The sequence below is a fragment of the Sapajus apella genome, unplaced genomic scaffold (assembly GCF_009761245.1).
Source record: "Sapajus apella isolate SASKATOON/1434 unplaced genomic scaffold, GSC_monkey_1.0 scaffold158, whole genome shotgun sequence".
NCBI lineage: Eukaryota > Metazoa > Chordata > Mammalia > Primates > Cebidae > Sapajus > Sapajus apella.
Genome location: NW_022437098.1, coordinates 2209449 through 2223023, shown reverse-complemented (window position 1 = coordinate 2223023; position 13575 = coordinate 2209449). Strand labels below are relative to the sequence as shown.

General features: G+C 42.6%; 1 protein-coding gene across 13 annotated transcripts in view; it reads left to right on the top strand.

The window, feature by feature from the left end:
* Positions 1–13575, top strand: part of CDC14B (cell division cycle 14B) — a 123030-nt gene that overhangs the window by 94682 nt on the left and 14773 nt on the right. For 8 of the 13 annotated variants that reach the window (XM_032266384.1, XM_032266382.1, XM_032266378.1 and 5 more), the window contains 3 exons: positions 821–959; positions 1134–1293; positions 1955–2052. In XM_032266384.1, coding sequence (XP_032122275.1) covers positions 821–959; positions 1134–1293; positions 1955–2052 — 397 coding nt within the window. Of the gene's footprint in view, positions 1–820; positions 960–1133; positions 1294–1954; positions 2053–8142; positions 8287–13575 lie in introns of all 13 variants that reach the window. The other 5 variants (XR_004264992.1, XR_004264991.1, XM_032266380.1 and 2 more) reach the window with 1 other exon arrangement.

The window sequence follows — 13575 nt, the reverse complement described above, 5'->3', positions numbered from 1 at the left end:
GGTCGAGGAAGGTGGATCACCTGAGGTCAGGAATTCGAGACCAGCCTGGCCAACATGATGAAACCCCATCTCTACTGAAAATACAAACATTAACCGGGTATGGTGGCACATGCCTGTAATCCCAGCTACTCAGGAGGTTGAGGTAAGAGAATTGCTTGAGCCCAGGAAGTGGAGGTTGCAGTGACCCGAGATCCCATCATTGCACCCCAGTCTGCTGGGTGACAGAGCAAGATTCCGTTTCAAAATAAATAATTACTTAATTAAATGAAATTAATTAATTCTGGTCGTGAGAGCAGGCATCAGTATTTAAAAACCATTCTAGGTGATTCCAGGGTGTAAGCAGCCTTGAGAACCACTGTTGAGAAGCAGAGTCATGGGAAGCCTTTTAAAAAAATTCCACCCAACATAGAATACACAGTATTCCACCATGGAACACTGTGCAGCCATAAAAAAAGGATAAATTCACGTCCTTTGCAGAAACATGGATGAAGCTGGAAACCATCATTCTCAGCAAACTAACACAAGAACAGAAAACCAAACACCACATGTTCTTACTCATAAGTGGGAGGTGAACACTGAGAACACTTGGACAAAGGGAGGGGAACATCACACACTGGGACCTGTCGGGGGTGTAGATGACAGGTTGATGGGTGCAGCAAACTACCATGGCACATGTATACCTATGTAACAAACCTGCATGCTCTGCACATGTATCTCAGAACTTAAAGTATAATAATAAAAGAAAAAAATTATATATGCCCAACAAAGTCCTGGAGTACTTGAGCCCGAGTTTCATTTCTGTGCTGCTTTTTTTTCCCAGCTGGCCTTGGTCGCACGGGCACTCTGATAGCCTGCTACATCATGAAGCATTACAGGATGACAGCAGCCGAGACCATTGCGTGGGTCAGGATCTGCAGACCTGGCTCAGTGATTGGGCCTCAGCAGCAGTTTTTGGTGATGTAAGTAGAAGCATCTATAGTTCCAAGGGAGCTCATGGGGCTGGAAGCTCTATTGCCACCATGTCCAGCAAGTGGAATTTCCCTTAGTCTCCAGTAACAACAGCTTGTCTAGTAGGAAGAAATCGTTCATGTGTCTTTCTGGAAAGCTCTATTGATGTTATTTAAATGCTCTAGGAAGCAAACAAGCCTCTGGCTGGAAGGGGACTATTTTCGTCAGAAGTTAAAGGGGCAGGAGAATGGACAGCACAGAGCAGCCTTCTCCAAACTTCTCTCTGGTGTTGATGACATTTCCATAAATGGGGTCAAGAATCAAGACCATCAAGAGCCCGAACCGGTAATCAAGCCATTTCTGTCACGATGTTGTTATTGCTTTAACTGCTGTTGAGACCCTGTCAGGGCATGGAGAAAACTGGAGGTAAAATAATAAAGCAGCTCTTGGGGATGATTGTCAGTTTTTTATATTTATGACCCTCTCCAGGTACTTTTTACCCAAAATAGTGGAAACAAGGTTGTATATTCATAAAACTATGTTTTATTCACTCGGCAGGTGCATAAAAGGTTGTGAAGTGAGCTCTTTAGCCGGATCTACCCCTGCCCCCATTCCTTTTTGCCATTTCACGACCACTTATTTAGGAAAGCAGTCATTCTCAAATGGAGAGCTTTTAACAAATCAAGGCCTTAGGGGTAGCAGTACTGCATTAAGTGGCAGTAAGTAGACTGTGAAATGTTAAAAAGAATGTTTTCAGACTTGAAAGCCCATTATCCCTCTTCACTGTTGATGTGTTTTATAATGAGAATGCTGCTGGGTTGTCTCCGAAAGTCAGCTTGGGCTGTCTTAAAATGTGACCTGTACCTGGATTGTGAAAGGGGAAAAAGATTTTAGAGTTCGCAGAAACTTGGACTGTCTGTGTTTATGTGGCTCAACTGCCGCGGTGCTTCACTGCATTAATAAATGCAAGTTAAATCATGAGCTCAGTGTTTTTTTACTTACACAGTACAGCGATGACGACGAAATCAATGGAATGACACAAGGTGATAGACTTCGGGCCCTGAAAAGCAGAAGACAATCAAAAACAAACGCTATTCCTCTCACGTGAGTCTGGGTTCCTTTGTTGTGGTTGACGTTTTTTCATATGTGTGTGGGGTCCTTGGTGAGGGCTTTTCCTGTACATTTTTCTCCATAGTTGCAAGCCCATGATGCCACTGTGAAATGCTTGCCTATGTTATTTAAAACCTAGGGGTGCTGGCCTTGGAAGCTCTCAGCTGTCCCTTGTTTACCTTTGTCCTCTTGAGCCTTTATAGGAGGGAAGGCGACATTAGGGATGCTTTTTCTCCATGAATAATTAGCATGGGGCATCCTCAAGAGTGTGACAGCAGATGTAAAGCCCAGGATGCCAGACTTGTCCACAGTTAGTAAAGTGGTGGAGTGCTTTGCATTCACTATGTTGCCCATCACTTGTTTTGATCAGCATGACATGATGGCTTAATGACATTATGTTGTTTTGGGGCGACAATGAGCTGGTCTAAACTATACTTTGGGTTTTTCATTTGTTTCTTTGGGGAATTATTTTCTAATTATGGAGGAAGATTTAGCCTGAGAATAGGAAATGTTGTAGTTACTGAGTGTGTGTATGTCCATATGTACATTCTTGTGAATGTGTGTTAGTTGAGATTCAACCTGATGAAGTATCCAAGATTGTTAGAAAAATATGCAGAAGCAAACTACATGACCATGGCAGCATTTGTAGGCTGTTCTTTAGCAGATGCTCCCACTTGCTGCCATTGGATTTCTTCCTTCTAGTTACTTCCTTTTTCATTGTAGGGTACCAGATTTCCAACCTTCTTTTTGCGTGGGAGGGAGTATGATGGGCATAGATCATTTATTCAGTAAACCTCTTATAATATGGTAAGGAAGTATGATATAATAGATCATTTGTATTGGCAGAGAACAGGTTTTCTTTTTAATTAAAAGTAATTCCTCACTAGTGTCTTGTCATAACAGTTCTGAAGTAGAATTACATGTAAGGCATGTATCATTATGGGTTGTTCCCCTGGGAGAGTCTTCTTAAAAGACCCAGTGCAAGGAATTGAGTTTTGTAATACGCAATGTTATGTGAATGAATGTAGGGCATCAATTTTGATTATAGGCATTTATTAAGCATTTCTTTTGCAGCATAGTAGTGCTTTAGTCAACTAGACTGCCTCAAAAATGGTACCTTTTGGCTGGGGGCAGTGGCTCACACGTATAATCCCAGCACTTTGGGAGGCCAAGGCAGGTGGATCACCTGAGGTCAGAAGTTCAAGACCAGCCTGGCCAACATAATGAAACCCCGTTTCTACAAAAATACAAAAATTGGCCAGGCATGATGATGGGTGTCTGTAATCTCAGCTACTTGGGAGGCTGAGGCAGGAGGACTGCTTGAACCCAGGAGACGGAGGTTGCAGTGAGCCAAGATTGCGCCATTGCATTCCAGCCTGGGCAACTGAGCGAGACTATGTCTCAAAGAAGAAAAAATATGTTGCCTTTTGTGTAATATACTTAATTCCAAATGCCATTTTCTTTTTAACTTCCTTAAAATTCTTTATCTAAGGCCTTAATGGTCCTTTTTATTTGAAAGTATTATTGTGGCTCCAGGTCATCATCTGGGTACTAATTCTGGACATGGCACAGGAAGCAGGCAGTGCCCTCAAGCAGTGCTTCTCAGACCTCAGTGTACATGAAGCACCTGGGTGCTTGTTGAAATACAGGTTATGATTAGTGTGGTGGTAGCAGGGCCCGAGAGTCCACATTTCCACCAGAGGCTGCTGGTCCAGGGACCACACATTGAACTGTAAGCCCTAGGAAACTGACGCTTTTGTGGCTGATTTTAGCTGTGTCCTGGTTTTTTTGTTTTGTTTTTCAGAGTAAGCATCATCAGTTTATTTTTTAATATTTTGTCACTTGCTGTTCAAAAGTCGAGTTGAGAGTCAGGGGATACAAATCCTGCTTAGTCAAAAGTTCTTGTTAAATAGGAAATTTCCTTTAGTCACCCTCTGAATCTGCTACCCTCATTAACATGAGTTCACGTCTAGCTGGGCGTGGTGGCATGCGCCTGTAGACCAGGCTCTGCAGGAGGCTGAGGTGGGAGGATCACTTGAGCCCAGGAGTCGGAGGCTGCAGTGAGACGTGATCACCGCATCTAGCCTGGGTGACAGAGTGAGACCCTGTCAAAATAAATAAGTAAAATCAAGTACAATGGTAAAAGATAAACAAAGAGGTAGCTCAGGATTCCTTTTGGTAATAGCATCCTAAAAATAATACAGGTATATATAAATAGCCCCACATAACACAAATAACAAACTTTTAGGCCACACTTTTTTTTTTTTTTTTTTTTTGAGATGGAGTTTCGCTGTTGTTGCCCAGACTGGAGTGCAATGGCACGATCTCGGCTCACCGCAACCTCCGCCTCCTGGGTTCAAGCAATTCTCCTGCCTCAGCCTCCCGAGGAGCTGGGACTACAGGCATGCACCATCATGCCCAGCTAATTTTTGTATTTTTAGTAGAGACGAGGTTTCACCTTGTTGACCAGGATGGTCTCGATCTCTTGACCTTGTGATCCACCCGCCTCGGCCTCCCAAAGTGCTGGGATTATAGGCGTGAGCCACCACGCCTGGCCGGCCACACTTTTAAAGAAGAAAGCAAAATGCTAGGTTTTCTAAGCTCTGAGTTATGTGTATAGACTCCAGGGGATTTTTGATGAGTCTCAGCAAATCTCCTTCCTCCTCCTTTACAACATTTTGCTTATTCCATCCTCTGCTTTTTCAAACCCTGTCTGCTATTATTTGCAGCTTTTTGGCCCTAGAAAATGTCAGTCGAAGGTTTTCTTTGTTTTCCTCTTGTATCTTTGTGGTTATTTTAGAAATAGAAGTCCCTGAGGCACTGTGTTCAACAATGGCTTGGGTTGAAAATTACCAAATCAGTTTCCTCCTCCCAATTTTGACTCATCGATTTCTGTGAGCAGGTTATTTTGATTTAATATTGATATTTAGTCTTATAAAAATACAGTACATGCAAGAAGGAAAGTTAGTGAGAAATATATAAGTACTAGTGATTTTTAGGAGAAAGTTATGGTACGTAAGATGTTATTCCAATGATTGGTTCCTCTCTCTTTTTTTTTTTTTTTTTTAAGACAGAGTCTTGCTCTGTTGGACAGGCTGGAGTGCAATGGGGTAATCTCAGTTCACTGCAATGTCTGCCTCCCAGTTTCAAATGATTCTCCTGCCTCAGCTCCCGAGTAGCTGGGATTACAAGTGTGCTCCACCACACCCAGCGAATTTTTGTATTTTTGGTAGCAACAAGGTTTCACCATGTTGGCCAGGCTGGTCCTGAACTCCTGACCTCAAGTGATACGCATGCCTCAGCTCCCAAAGTGCTAGGATTACAGGAATAAGCCACCATTGTCCGGCTGGTTTCTGTTTTATAAATGGTCGGTTTTGGGGGAGAGTTTATGTTTTTAGCGATTGTATAATGGCCATTTACTCAGCCTGTCTCATCCTGCCTACAATGATGACAGTAAGCCGTGTGGCACCATGACATTGAGCTGATCTTCAGATCGTGATGACAAGTATATTCTCTGTGCTAAAATGGATTTGGTAGATCTCACAACTTGAGCCATGAGGCCTGTCATTCTGCATACTGATGATTTTGGCAGGTTTGGAGATGGGTATATGTGTTAGCAATGGAAAATAATTCTTAAGCCATGAGATTTACTGGATGAACAAGGAACCATCTATAATGCTGACACCTGAACATTCAGGCCATTCTGCCTTCAATCAGGAGCTGAAAGTGAAGGCTGGGATGAATAGAGAGTTCTATAGTGCTCCCAGGCCATTTATTCCATTCTGTTTAAATATTCACCCCTGTGATCTTAATATATATTAGTAGGCTTGTTTTTTGTGGGAAGATTAAATAAGATGGTGTAGGTATAACTTGTGGGTTGAGGTTAGGTTGTATCTCAAGTTCACTCTTTAGTCTAATCCGTTTCCGCAAATTAAGATGTCTGGAATGTAGTTTTTTTTCCCCTGAAATGGAGTCTTGCTCTTTCATTCGGGCTGGAATGCAGTTGTGCGACCTCAGCTCACTACAACTCCACCTCCCGGATTCAAGCAATTCTCCTTCTTTAATCTCCTGAGTAGCTAGGACTACAGGCGCACACCACCATGCCTGGCTAATTTTTGTATTTTTAGTAGAGATGGGGTTTCACCATGTTGGCCAGGCTGGTCTCGAACTCCTGACCTCGTGATCTGCCCACTTCAGCCTCCCAAAGTGCAAGGATTATGAATGTGAACCACTATGCCCAGCCTGACACGTAATTTTTAATGATGAGAGTGATAAGGTCAACAATAAAAATGACGTAATAAGCCAAATCAGTCATGTCCAGATTGATCAGCAGTACTCCGCATGCAGCAGACGCTCAGTAGAGCCTTTAGTATTTGCTCACAGATGTATCCAGGTGACCATTTGGAAGTGCAGACATTGGAAGGAGCTGCTGCCCCTCCAAATGGGAGGAGGTTTCCTTCCTCGCTCCTAGAACCCAACTAGTGGATTAAGAAACACCAAGCTGAGGCTGGGCACAGTGGCTCATGCCTGTAATCCCAGCACTTCAGGAGGTCAGGGCAGAAGGATCACTTGAGCCCAGGAGTTCGAGACCAACCTGGGCAACATAGTGAGATCCTGTTTCTACAAAAAAAATTAAAAACAAAAAAAACTAACTGGACATGGTGGGATGAACAGATGGTCTCAGCTGCTACTTGGGAGGCTGATGTGGGAGGATTGCTTCAGCCTAGGAGTTGGAGGTTACAGTGAATTATAACACACTGCACTCCAGCTTAGGCAACAGAGCAAGACCCCTGTCTCTTAAAAATAGAGGCCAGGCACAGAGGCTCACACCTGTAATCCCAGCACTTTGAGAGGCTGAGGCGGGCGGATTACCTGAGGTCAGGAGTTTCAGACCAGCCTGACCAACATGGAGAAACCCTGTCTCTACTAAAAATACAAAATTAGCCGGGCCTGGTGGTGCAAGCCTGTAATCCCAGCTAATCGTGAGGCTGAGGCAGGAGAATCACTTGAACCCAGGAGGCAGAGGTTGCAGTGAGCCCAGATCATGCCATTGCACTCTAGGCTAGGTGACAGAGCAATACTCCATGTCAAAAAATAATAATAAAATAGCCAGGTGTGGTGGCTCACACCTGTAATCCCAGCACTTTGGGAGGCTAGCTGGGCGGAGGTCAAGAGATTGAGACCATCCTGGCCAGCATGGTGAAACCCTGTCTCTACTAAGAATAGAAAAATTAGCTGGACCTGGTGGCATGTGCCTGCAGCCCCAGCTATTTAGGAGGCTGAGACATGAGAATCGCTTGAACCGGGGAGGTGGAGGTTGCTGTGAGCCAAGATCGTGCTACAGCACTCCAGCCTGGTAATAAATAGTATAAGATTCCACCTCAAAAAATAAAATAAATAAATAATTAAAAATAAAGAAACACCAAGCTAACAGCCAGCTAGTATGAAGAAAATGAGTGTGGAAAACAACTAAGAAAAATATATAGTCTGCATACCTAAGTGAAATTTTGCTCATTTTGTGTTGCCCTGGGTTAGATGTGAACCATATTATAGAAATGTGCCATTCCCCTAGCTTCCTGCATGATTCAGGATTTAGAGACTCCATTGAAATGAGATCAGTTCTACTGTGTTACATTCATTTTTAGTTGTGCCTCCTATGATCTTGTTAACTAGTCTGGGGTTTTCTGGTTTTGGTTGTTTGTTTTTGGTTATCTGGGTTTACCTCCTTTGCCCCTTGTGGTTTGGTTTGGTTTTGTGTGTGTGCACATCTTATGCTTTTTGAAAAACTTCAGCCATTTCTCTATGACTGATTTCAGTATCACGAAGTTAAATTAACATGGGGAAGTTATCTAAGTCGTGACTGAGTCCCAAAGTATCGAATCTGTTTAAAGACAGCCTTTTTTTCTCCAACGTAAAATGGCAAAACTCCACCCTTTTTGACCGCCCCTTTGTATCCCTATTGCTGTTCTGGGCTTTTAGGGTGTCTAAAATTCACATATGGCTTGATTGATTGATTGATGACTGCGTTATTTATTTTGGCTTCCCAATTTGAACATCTGTTCTTTCCCCTTCACCCCTTTCCAGATGCCCCCTAGCTGTGCTGACCTCTGCACTGTGTAGTGTTGTCATCTGGTGGATTGTTTGTGACTACATTCTTCCCATCCTGCTATTCTGTCTCGATGGTTTCAGAACACAGTAGCCATCAGGACCCCTTGACAGATAGCTGCTGTAAGTGTCCCGTTCTGTTTCTCTGCCGTCACTTACTTCTGGTGTCTAGTGTGTTCCCACAATGCATGTTTTTCTCCTTGTCAGCTCCTAGCTTTGTTGGTTTGCCTATTTTCCAAGGTTCTTTTTCTGAATCTTTTCAGTTTACGGGATGGTGGTGGGGAGGGAAGGTGGGCTCCACTGTTCTGCCCATAGAAAGGATATTAACATACCTTGTTTTAAAGTTGTGCTTATCCTTAACAGATATTTCAAAATAGCAGTTAATAAATAAAGATACAGAAACAGTTTTTCTTCCCTAATAAAAGGATTTAGTTAGCTTGGGATAATTGGGGTGGTTTTCTTTTCGTCAGTTGGCTATGCAGCAGTTTCCCTCTAGTTTTCTGTATCTTGAGTATACCCTTCCCAATCTAGCAAAGAAGCATTTTCCCACTGATCTACTTTCATTAAAAATTTGATTTTGTAACCTCTAAATCTACCATGGCACCGCAGCTCTCTCATAAGTCTTCTCTCTTTAGTGTGCAGAATTTCCTGCTCTGCCTCATTTTGTCTCTTCCCCTTTAGGGAGTACAGTAAGCACAGTGTGTAGCACTTGATGCTAAATGAAAGTAGGAGGTCCGAGCTGAGGCCACCTGTTTAGGTTGGTGCATTTCCATATGGCAGTCACTGCTCCTGCTTTTCTCCTTGCTGAGATATAGCCACAATGCCTCTATTAGGCTAATAGCAACATATTTGTATTTTCTTGAGATCTTTCATCTTTGAAATGAAGACCTTAACAGCGAAGAGGCTTTATTTCTGCAGAAGAATGTGGAAGAGGCCCACTTCTAGAACAGCACGCTGGAGACCCCCAAGGGGCGGGTGCATCCTGTGTCGCGGGCTCCACCACCACCCTCCTGTGTCTGAGCTGCATTCTTCCTTCTCTGAAGCTTTTTCCTTAACTCATATTTTCAGAATTTCTTCTCTTTCCTCTTGGACTTGGAAGTTATGAAAGAATGCAACAGTCCTTTGCAAGATCTCTTCCAAAGAAAAATTCCATTGCAACCAACTCTGGTACTTTGTAGCTTCATTGAGTATTTTCACATAGCTGAGAAAGATTTAAAAATCAAGCTGATTTCACTCTTCAGAATTAGGCAAAACCTGCTTAACATGCTCCTATTTATGGCATTTTCTTGAGTATCTTACAAATACAAGCTTATTGTTGTGCATTCAGACATGCTGTTATTTCTGAGAGAGATTAACCTTCTGGGTGTTTTCTCCTTTACTTCTCTTAGTAAACTTGGATTGCCACATATTCTGACTCAAGAGCATCATGCACTACATACATTATTCTTCACAAACTGTTCCAAGTGGCAATAATGTTCTGAATGGGTGGAGCAGTTGCTAATAATGCTTAGGCACTTTGCAGTTGAATGATCATTCCCAGGGTAAGTTTCAAAATGGTCTCTATTAGGCTCTTTTGTTTCCAGCATTCCAGTAAACTCTACTTTTGTTGTTGTGGTTAATGACCTTTGCTGTTTCATTCTAGACCCAAGTAGAGTATTCATTTTAGCCTGCCTAATTATTTGGAATTTTCAGAAGCAAAAAGCTTGCGACAGTTACAGTGGTGTTAATAAGTATCATCTTTGTAGCGCCCCCAAGACTTCTTTCGAAAGGGCCTTAATTGTAAGATAGGTGACTCCTGAGCGCCACCATCCACCGTCATCACCACCCACATCTGCTGGCAGTGGACGCAGGTGGTGTGGCATTGTCTGATGGATTGTTTCCAGTGAAAAGCTCCTGTTACGAGGCATGCCTGGAGAATCAGGCCATAACAACACTTCAGGCTGCTGAGTCGGACTCGGAGATAGTGGGAAAGGCTTCTCTGCAGGCTGCAGGGCCTCAGGGTCACTTTTGTGCACACTCTTGTAGTGTCCGGAATGGACAGCCAGTATCATAGCACATAGTTGCCCTGACGGATTTTTTTTTCTTGGAATTGGATGTTTATGTTGCAGATCTGGCTTTTTAGTTTTTGGCTTTGCTGTGTTCCTTGAGTTGCAGATTTCACCGTATCTGAAATCTGAGAGTACAGAGGCTCCAAGGATGCTACAGAGAAGAAGGTGAACTGCAGTATGGGCAAGAGGTAGGCAGGATGGAGGATTTTGTCAGGGGCGTTTGGGAAGGAAGAAAATCCATCTGCTGCATGCTGCTCTGCAAAGCCATGCTTGGCCTCGGTTGGATTGGAAGGCAGAAGGCAGCAAGTGCCTGGGTTCCCTGTGGCAGAGGCAGCACGTCACCCTCTCGTGCCTGTCAGGTGGTGTGTGCTGTCACTGGTGATAGCTCAGTAGAGTTCTGCCCCCACCCCCACTTAATGCATAACCTGCAGTTAGGATAACTACCATGCTGTTGGTGCAAATAACTGGAATCTTTTCCCTGGTATGATTAATACACTCTCAAGTTCTGTCATTCTCTTGGTTTTAAAGTTCCACAGAAATTACTAGCTATTTAATATCAATATTATATCAGTTCACTTAATTCATACTAATTTTATAGAGAAATACTTTTTCAAAGCTGTTTTCTAGCCTGACTATGTGATTTAGCAGCAGTTTCTTGTTTTGAATGGCGTTTAAACACTTCAGTCATAGTTAATCTGAGAAATCAGGATTCAGATTTCCTAAGCAGGCAGTGTATCAGTTCTTTCTTCCTCAGATTAATGATATTGTGGTGTACTTGTTGTCTGTACTTTTGGCCAACCATGGCCTCAAATTATTTGAGAAGTATGTGTTGTATTTTAAAAAACAAAAAAAAGCTAACAGGAGTCTCATTTTCTCCACACGTAAAGGGGTAGACGAGGGGCAGGGATGAGAACAGTGGCAGCACCAGCACTGGGCCTGGGCTTCAGAAGCAGCAGTGAAGCAGCAGCAGATTGTTTTGGCTTGGGATTCGTTATGCAAAATTCTAGGTTCAGATCCTTAGCAGAGATGAATAAATATTTCCCCTTTATATAAACAGAAAGAATTTTTAGGGATAGGCAGGCTGGATCATGCCTGTAAATCCAAACACTTTGGAAGGTCAAGGCAAGAGAATCACTTGAGGCCAGGATTTTGAGACCAGCCTGGGCAACATAGCAAGACTCCATCTCCACAAAATAAAAAATTAGCTGGGTGTAGTGACATGTATCTGTAGTCCCACCTACTCTGAAGGCTGAGGTGGGAGGACCAGTTGACCCCACGATTTGAGGCTGCAGTGAGCTATGATTGCACCACTGTACTCCAGCCTGGACAAGAGTGAGACCCTGCCTTTAAAAAAAAAAAATTTTTTTTTTAAATAATTCTTTGTTTTTAGAAGTAGAATTCACAAGCCAGGGTAATAGTTGCCTTTAATCCTACAATTAAGTCTGCATATACTCTTCTTTTTCTTTTCTTCTTTCTTTTTCTTTTTCGATACAGTCTTGCTCCATCACCCAGGCTGGAGATCGGTGACACAAACGTGACTCACTGCAGTCTTGACCTCACAGCCTCAAGTGATGCTCTTACCACAGCCTTCTGAGTAGCTGGAACCACAGGCATGCACCACCACACCTAGCTAATTATTAGTATTATTTGTAGAGAAAAGTCTCACTGTGTTGCTCAGCTAGTCTCAAACTCCTGGCCTCAAGTAATCCTCCTGACTGGGCCCCCCAAAGTGCTGGATTTACAGTTATAAGCCACTGCACCCAGCCCTTTTTTCTGTTTTGTTAGAACATTCAACATTTCAGATGATCACGCTCTATGAGAATTTCTGAACCAAACATTGGCTGATTTATCCAGGATTCATGTCCCTGTGTCAGACTGAAAGTTAGTTTCATGGGGTCTTCAAAAATCCTGCATGAATAAAGTGAAACAGTGGGGAAAGCTGCCCTTTCCCTTCTCCCCAAAAGGCTTGGGACTGCTGGCGCAGACAAGCTCCACGTTATGCTCTGGTTGCTTCTTAGGGTTGAGACCTTTAGCATTTTACTAAATGTTGGATATGCTTTTGTTTGGGTCATGCTAAGGTTGTAGTAACTTGTTAATCTTAGCATATTTTAAGGCCCTTTCATTGGTATATTAGCCAGCATGGTGGTAGCTCAGACTGGTGAGGTGGGATGCTCACTAATTGTAATGGTTCCTTCTTACTCTTTTGAGCTGGGTTCTCATAAGTTGTTACTGGCTTTCTCACCTTTGTGTTTGAATAGGAGAGAAGAAAGTTTTTTAAGTCAGTGCTTTCTCTTTCAGAAAAATTAAAGTTAGTATCTATAAATGTGTGTATATGTGTTTAGTTTGTCAGTGATTATCTCTTGAAGAAAAGAACTGCATATAGGCCTGGCATGGTGGCTCATGCCTCCCAGCACTTTGGGACACCAAGGTGGCCAGATCACCTGAGGTCAGGAGTTCGAGACCATCCTGGCCAACATGGCAAAACCCCTCCTCTACTAAAAATACAAAAATTAGCTGGGCGAGGTGGTGAGCATCTGTGGTCCCAGCTATCCAGGAGGCTGAGGCAGGAGAATCTCTTGAACTCGGGAGGAGTTGTTTGCAGTAAGCCGAGATCACGCCACTGCACTCCAGCCTGGGCAACAGAGCAAGATTCTGTCTCCAAAAAAAAAAAAAAAAATTGCATATAAAATCTTTTGATGTCTTCTGCTGTTTTCCCTATGACAATTTAAAGACGAAAGAGAAAAAAAAAACACAAAGGACCATCTGCCTCCAAAAGGACATTCCGCGTGGCCTTTATCTCAGAATGTTCTCTGTTGTACTTTCCTCCTGGGCAGTCTACTTTCATATGCACCAGTTTCTCAAGACTTTTAGAGTTTAATTAAGGCAAGCTTTACAAAATTTGTTTTCCCTTTCTTTTTAGTGGCACTTGGAGATTTAGTAAGTTGTTATAATCCAGACAAAATTCATATTTTGCTTAAACACTTTTTAAATTTTTGAAATGTTATATATAAAACTAGCATTGATTTAGTGGATTATTACCCATACTTACAGCTTTGAAGAGTGAATATTGTGTAGTTACTTTTTAAATTTATGTTCCTTTTTTTAAGAATTTGAGCTTCTTAATGATGTCTTGTTTCATGACTAAAAATCTGAGAAGCTACTTTTACTTTTGGGCACAAAGATCTGTTTGGCTGGTGGATTTCTTTGGTGTGGGAATTGCTTAAAATGCCAAGCCATTCATCTTCCAGAAGCAAAGCCCTCTGGTTATCTTTGTCTAACCTTCAAAGGGAAATGAGATGCTTCATTTTAAAAGGCCTTGATGTAAAAATGTGTTTCAGATTTTTTTTTTTTTTGGCAAATGTGT